The following is a 7,793-nucleotide window of genomic DNA, read 5'->3' on the forward strand; positions in this document are numbered from 1 at the left end:
TAGAAAGACAACGACTTATGCCGGCCTCTGTCCCCAACCCCATCATCCTTGATGGGCTATTGGCTAGTATGATTAATAAAATTCTGAAAAAAATAAACTCTCTCTCACCTCAGTCTAAATGAAGAATTGATCTTTGGTTGTGACCCTCCGTTCTCATACAGCTGGATAGGCTGCTGGTTACAGGCATGCTCCTTCCAATTTATACAGACTGGATTTTTTGAAGAGAGAGAACCCTCCTTTTGCTGCTGCAGCCCTTCTTCATCTTCTAATTCACTAGCTCCATCTACCAATGCCCGGAGAAACTTTCTGAGCCTGACCAGCACATTAAGTCTCCACTGTTGTGACGTTACTCTGCGGTTAGGATTAACAGACAGCATCCAGGATATTTTCTCTCTATTTTTCAGTCTTTTTGACAGCTGTTGGTGAGAAATAAGCTCTACAAAATTTTTCAGCAATATACTGCTGCGGTCAGTAAGAAGAACCGGGTATTCTTCCAACAAAATGTCCAAAACCTTCAAAGAATCCTCTTGAATCCCTTCACTGATGTGAGTCATGGCGCTGGAGAGATGGGCACTCACCAAAGGAAAATAGGGAGCGATCTGCTCAGCTCGTAATTTTGAAGCCAAAAATTGAAGTAGGCACACTGCTGCTCCTCTGACACCACTGTCCTTGTCTGTAAACACAGCTGCCACCTCACTTATTATATTTGAAAGATGTGCATCAATTATAAATGGATACTGAGACAATAGATCTTTGAGTCCAACCAGAGCACTTTGCTTCACACCAGCACTGTAGTGATGCATCTGTGAAAGTAGATCCTACAAAGGGACACACAAACGCATATACATTTGCTAGTTACTCTTTCACAAGGTTAACTGCACCAACCATTTTCTAGCCTTAACTTGTTCATAAAATGCTCCATGGATATAACAGCTCTCTTAATGATGTTTCATGGTTTCTAGTACCATAACTAACAACTTCCTAACCAAGACTGAACAAATGAACTCACTTTCCAGTTCCAGAAAGTATGCAAAGTTCTCAGTGGCTTGCTATTTAGGTATTTATATGACCATCATTCTCAGAGTATACAAACATATCCCACTTAATAGAAATCTGCTGAACACCATCTTCTCACTTCCCACAACGGGGGTAGGGGCTGGAGTGCAAAAACTCAGGCTAGACAGCTGCTTTTGCAGGTAATCACAGAAGAACCATCTTTTCCTGAAAATGAACCCCATTGGGAGGAATCAAGCTAAGGGGAAAAAGCTGGAATTATAAAGGGAAATAGAAATGTGCTGAATAATAAAGACGAATGAAGATTTTCAAAAATAGGAATTCAAAGTTAAACATGGTCACAAGATTCTAATTTTGACAAGCATTGCTTCTATGCAAATTAATGACCTACGACCAGCATTTAAAAAAAACAGGTAATGAAACTTAAGGTGTGGAAGAATTAACAATTTTATGGCTTTAAAGAAGAGACCTGCTATTCATTAGCATGCATCAAGCGATCCACTGTAACTATTTTATCTGTCTACTCCCATTCTGCAATAAATAACACTAAACTGTAGTACCTTAGCCATGTTTCATTTAAAGTTAAGCTACCTTTTAACTTCTACTTACTGTGGGGCAGAACCAAAGAGAAAACAGTTGCAGTGGCCTCAGCTCAACTGCAGTAAAACCACTAAAAAAAAAAAAAAAAGGTATAACAGATCATTGGTCCATTCTTTAAGTTTCTAAACCTATGTCTAACTTCAGGACTTTTTGAAAATATTTGCCTTAATATAGTTTGCCAAATGACCCAACTAGCAAAGCTACACAAGCTCTTCAAGGTAAAGCCTTTTGTCAGGGCCACTGAGGCAGTGTACAAATATGTGTATTTCTTTTTTTATTTTTTAAAAAACACCTATTCACATAATTAATCTGACAATGAATATAGTAACCTGAATCATTTGACAGTCATTATAATTGTTGAAACCCTACTTTTTCTTACCTTTATGTTAAGTTTTCTGTTCTGTGTTGGAAGCATTCCATCTTCTTTAAGCTGTTCTGGAATTTGTATGGCTTTTGTTTTGAAGTTTGTATCGGTTACATTTTCGAGTTTAGGCTTCTTTTTTCCAACTTTTAGCTTCACCTTTTGGAAATCTTCCTGGTGCTTCCTTTTTTTAGTCATCTTGAAGATCTACAAAAAGATGTTCAAAAGTTTAAATATGGCTAAATACACTATAGTAAAATGAAAAAAAGACAAGAAGAGAGCTATTTTTCTTCTTCTCAAGGACTATCTCCTGGAACAGTTAACTGCGTCTTGAAATTTGGCTGTGCGCTAAAACCGACCTATGCAAAAAGAACACCTTCTTTGTTCTTCACCTATATTTCAAGTAACATGTCCTTACTTATTATAACTTGTTAATGGTTTTTATGCATATTAGAACTTTAAACAAAAGAAGTGAGAGTTTTTTAAAACATGCTTAATATCTACAGAGAACTTCCTCTCTTTGGGTGCATTCCTACCTGCAGAGACTTGCATTGCCACGGCAAAAATAGCAGCAGCACAAATTTGTGCCACTTTTTGCTACTGCACACATCCCTGCATACGTGGTTTGGTGTGGGGCAAAATGCCCCACTTTGGGGAAGCGGCCCTTTCCCCTCTCCTGCCAGTTCCCAGAGTTCTGGGATGGTAACAGAGGAGGGGCAACATTCTGGTCAGTAGCCAGAGCCTCTCCCGGGAAGACAGAACCTCTGCGTCTGCTGGCACGTGCTCCTGTGACATGCACCATGTTACTTTTTTTGCAGTATTTTTTTTTGTCCTGCACTGCAAATTTGCAGTACAAGGCACATTTTAACATGCCAGGCATGCAGTTTGTGGCACCGCTGAGAAGTTTGTGGCAGCACAAGCTGCACGTGCCTGAATGTCTGGAACCAGCTTTTTGACAACTCATTTTTAAAAATTTTTCTACATAAATCTAATTAATGCACATTCCAAGATATCGCTTATACGGGCTTACTAAATAATGACCCGCACCTTTCTAAGTAAGCCAACCTTTGACAAAACAGCTTTTGAAAAAGCCAGTGGGCAAAACACATCTAAAACCAGGGCAAATTATACAGATTTAAACCAGTGATTAAAATCAGTGGTTGCGACTGGTCCCACAATAGGTACCTGTGGATTATAAATTAATACTTTGCTTCAGAAACAATCATGGCTAATCCAGTTTAAATTGGCACTTAAATCTAATGTTTAAATGGCTGGGCCCTGTTTGTTTTCATGCAAGTCATAATAACCCAGTCTAATTTGGGCAGCATCAAACCTGTTGGGTTTTTAGCCTCAAAGACCCTATGAGGAAGTGTACTGTAATAGTCAGAAACTTGTCTCAGTTTATTCAAACCACGCAAGTGCTCCAATACATGATAATCAACTGCAAATACCACTGCCTCTCACATATTTCCTGGATCATCACAGCTACAATACCACTTCAACAATCCCTGCCCTACAATTTTAGAATCAAATTTTTTTAGCATAGAAAAACTTTAACAGGTTTGTCCTCTCCATGGACTGCCATCTGGACCAGATGAAGAGACTTGTGTGTACCAATGACCCTAAGAGCAACACTGCCGGGAGTCCTGTACTCTTGGTAGGGTCACCCATTGCAGTAAGGTCAAAGGTAAGGTATCAGATGAAGCGCTGTCCAAAGACCTCAACGATGGAGAAGGTGGAGGAAGGCGGCATACTTCTCAACAGCTGCAAAGGCAGATGAAGGCTACAGTGGAAAAGAAACCCCAGTTGTCTTGGATCTCCTTGACACTGGACACAGGTTTCTCCTCCACCAAGATCTGTGCAGCTGCCAATGCACAATGGCCTCCTCATCTAAAATGAGTCACATGCAGGCTTCTCCCACTAGATCCAACATCTACCACAATAACTAATAACCAATACCCATAGCCTCTACAAAGTCCTACAACAACAAACAAGTGGCAACAGGGACATACAAAGTGATCACCGGGAATCCCTAGTCACAGACCACACGCAGGTGGCAGTCACATGTTGGTCATTTCACCCTCAGAATGGGACAGGAGGGTGACTTGGCAGCCACGATCATGACTGAACAGTCCTTTTTAGGATCCCCTCTGCTCACTCTGAAAAGGAAGAGTGCTAGAAAAGTGCCCTAAACATAGACTGTCCCACCTCATCTTACCCAACTGGATAGCCACTTCCAGAGGGATCACTCTAATTACAGATGAAACACAAAAGTGTCCTCTGCATCCTGGAACAGAGACACCCTACTAGATGACCCAAAGAGTAACAGACCTGAACAAAGAATGGCTATTATTGCCTGAGAACTCTCATGATACAACGTTGATATTGCTGTTCCTAACAAGACCAGACATGCAGAAGGCTAACTGAGGGAGAAGCAGGGGCGGCCATACATTCTTCTGGAAAGGGAAACCTGCAAACGACAGGTAAATACACAGCACTGTTTTCACCATTAAGAATTTGATGGTCAGCCAAATGACCAAATTCTCTGTTTGCATTAATGAGTGCCTCACGCCTCTAAATGACCAACAATCTGCTTGCTACCATCATCAGTGCATACATCACAATATTAAAATAAACAGGAAGAACAGAAAGGACAGTTTTACGCTGACCTTGATGAAATCCTGCCTATCATCCCAAAAGAGAATAAGATCATCCTCCTTGGAGATTTCAATGTGAGAGTTGGCTGGGACTAACATGTGGAGGAGCACCACTTGAAAGGAAGGAGTGGGCAAGGCCAATTCCAACAGCATTCTCTTAGTAAGCGTGTAGAGCATGACCCTGTCCTTAACTACTTTCAGACACGACAGGTACAAAACATGGCAACACCCCCACTCAAAACAATGGCACTTCCTCAACTATATCACTGTAAGAGCATGCGATCTAAAAAATGTTCATATCACGTGTTATGAGAGGAGCCTATGACTGCTGAACCAACCGTCACTTGGTGAGATCAATCAGAAAGAGCAGGAAGATTCTTGACCATCTTCTTACTCTGCAGCCAACATACTCCTACTTCAGTCCTAACAAGACTTCAGCAGTTGGTATTTACAACCTAACAGATTCATGCCCTATATCAGCTGGAAGTTGTTTATAAGATAAGATACCCAATTATATAAAGTACTGATTTCTAGTTCTAATTGTTCCTGTTAATGGCAGTTAAAAATCATGTCAGAATTGACGGTGAAAAATAAGCAAGATGTCATTATACAATTTTAAGAGCCAATGCCTTCAAGCTTTCAAAGAATAAGAAAATATTCATGTTTAGAAAATTGAGTGCCTCCAAAACTTAGTATGTATAGTAGCACTTATTTCTAACCCTGGAGGTCCAAATCATTTGGTTTGGAAATCTCTTGACTGAATCCTGAGAGTAGAGCTTTTTTTTTTTTTTGGTATCATACCAATTTTAACTACAGCAAAACTAACCTTTTCTATCACAGCCAAACTGCTTTACTGCACTCTAAATCCCATTCCTGTCCTGCACTTTGGAAGAAAAGGAGAACAATTCTTCTCCAGCTTTTTATGGCAAATTTTCAAATATCTGAAACCTGCTATTAGATCCCTTCTTAAGTGTGTTCAGTTTGGTGTAAAGATTAATTTGCTCACCCTTTCCTCATACAGCTTGAATTACAACCACTTTATTTTAGTCACTCACCTCTGCATCCTCTCCAATTTCTCTACATCTTTCTTAAATCACAGAGGTCAAAATTACACACAATATTCCAGCTAAGACCAAACAAGCATGAAGTATGGTGGTGCCATCACCTCCTATGTCTGACACTTAGTACTCTTGTTAATACAGCTCAAAATTGCATTTGCTTTTTTTTGCAACTATACGATAGGGCTGTTTTACTTTGGATCTGTAATCTAGCAAATCCCTCGATCCTTCTCGGCAATACTCCTGCCTAGCTAATTATCCCCAATTCCATACTTGTGCATTTGGCTCCCCCCACCCCAACCCAGGGGTAGTGATGTACACTTGTCTGTACCAAGTTTCATTCCACCATCTAGTGCCCAGCTCTCCAGCCCATCAAGATCCTTTTCAATTCTGATCCTATCCTTCAAAGTTTTTGCAGGCCCTCCCAGTTACATGTCATCTGCAGACTACATCAGGAGTTTCTCACTTCTTGCATCCAAGTCACGAATAAAAATGTTTAACTCAAAACTGACCCCTTAAAACTTCAAAACCCACTTGAAACCTTCTGCCTGCCTGACACTGATCCATTTATAGTTTCCCCCTGCTTGCAGTTATTCTGCCAATTATGTATTCACCTAACAGTAATTCTCCCAAGACCACATTTATCCAAGTCACTTATGAAAATGTCATGACAGACTGAGTCATCAGCAAGGCTGGGATGCCTGAGGAAGCCATTCTAAGATCTGCATGTTCAACTGCAGAAGTGGCAAATAGATTGGGATCCTGGGGCTGTTGGATCACAGCTTTTTCTTTTTGTTTTTTCACATCTATCCATACTGAGGCAAGTTTGTTCAAAGCAATCAACACCTTGTCATACATGACAGCACTACTGGGGGCAATTCAGTGTTAGAGTCTCCCAACTATTGATGCTAATATTGCATTTTCACAGACTGGTTTTCAAGGTGTACTTGAATCTCTTCTTTCTCCCACTTCTACATCAGTGACTAATGGCAACTTGGAAGTATAGAACCCGATTCAGGACCCGGCTGTCAGGCATCCTTATGACATGTCTTGTCTAATGGACCTGATGTTATATAAACAGGTTTAATGCTGCTAGAATCTGGCTAAACTAAAACACTGGCATTTGTTCTTCCATCCTTCCAAGTGATACGGAACGTTTCCCCAAGGCAATTGCTGATAGTAATGTTCCAAATTTTTCAGGTGTTTTCAGTGTCATCCAAAGTTTCACACCCATATAACAAGGCAGGGATGACACTAGCCTGGCAGACAAGAAGTTTGGTTTGGGCCCTGATGTCATGATTAGGGTTTTACCCAACTGAAGGAGGCAGCTGGCTGATTTCAAAGGCAGACTGCAGGGCTGGCCACCATTTTTATGGGTTTATCATGGTGCTCCCCCCCCCCCCCACACAACCCTACACTTCTGATTAGCCAAGAGACCCCAATGACCCACCCTTTGCCACTGATTGGTCAAGAGAGGTGTCTCATGCAGCCCCGCCACTCACCATCGATTGGTGCAGGGGGTAGGGTGACACAACAAGCAGACCTCAGCCAGTCAGAAGTGAAGGGTGGCAGTCATCTTGGGCTCCCCTTCATGTAGGCAGGTCCCCTCCTCCTGGCAGGGTGTGCAGCCCAGCTCTAGGGAGCCAGCATTTTATTTTCAGTAAGTTTTTTCCCCCCCATGGATTTCACAGGCATTGATTGCCCCATTTTGTGAGCAATGCTGAATTTCACAATTTCCACAAAAATGTGATTTGAGTAGGTCTCCAGTCATGCTAAAAGACACAATTTCAAAGATACCCAAAGACAGTGCTGGCAGATTTCATCTAGTGTTGACTATCAACGCCTATGTTTACTTTTCAGGAAAAGTGGCTGCCAAAGTAGGGGAAGTGTTCAACTTTCTCCAAAGATTGTCCTCTGACCGCAATACTGTATTTAATTCGAAAATGAGGTCCATCCCCCCCCCCCCCAAACACACACCCCTTTCCTCTTGAAGAAAACAAATTCTCATCTCAGAATTGTGCATCAGACCACTCCAGCTAGGAGCTATGGGGAGCAGCTGTGCAGGGAGCCCAGCTGGGCTAAAGAAAACAGCAGCTGTACACA

General features: G+C 41.5%; 1 protein-coding gene across 7 annotated transcripts in view; it reads right to left on the reverse strand.

Moving 5' to 3' along the window:
• Nucleotides 1–7,793, reverse strand: part of TEX10 (testis expressed 10) — a 119,528-nt gene that overhangs the window by 106,828 nt on the left and 4,907 nt on the right. For 2 of the 7 annotated variants that reach the window (XM_025213002.1, XM_025213003.1), the window contains exons 1-3: nt 7,193–7,579; nt 1,994–2,182; nt 109–818 (exon numbers count right to left, since the gene is read on the reverse strand). In XM_025213002.1, the coding sequence (XP_025068787.1) occupies nt 109–818; nt 1,994–2,182; nt 7,193–7,195 (902 nt within the window). In that variant the 5' untranslated portion in view covers nt 7,196–7,579. Of the gene's footprint in view, nt 1–108; nt 819–1,993; nt 2,183–7,192; nt 7,583–7,793 lie in introns of those variants that run through there. The other 5 variants (XM_006031350.3, XM_006031351.3, XR_003095842.1 and 2 more) reach the window with 4 other exon arrangements.

Source organism: Alligator sinensis, unplaced genomic scaffold, assembly GCF_000455745.1.
Source record: "Alligator sinensis unplaced genomic scaffold, ASM45574v1 scaffold882_1, whole genome shotgun sequence".
Lineage (NCBI taxonomy): Eukaryota > Metazoa > Chordata > Crocodylia > Alligatoridae > Alligator > Alligator sinensis.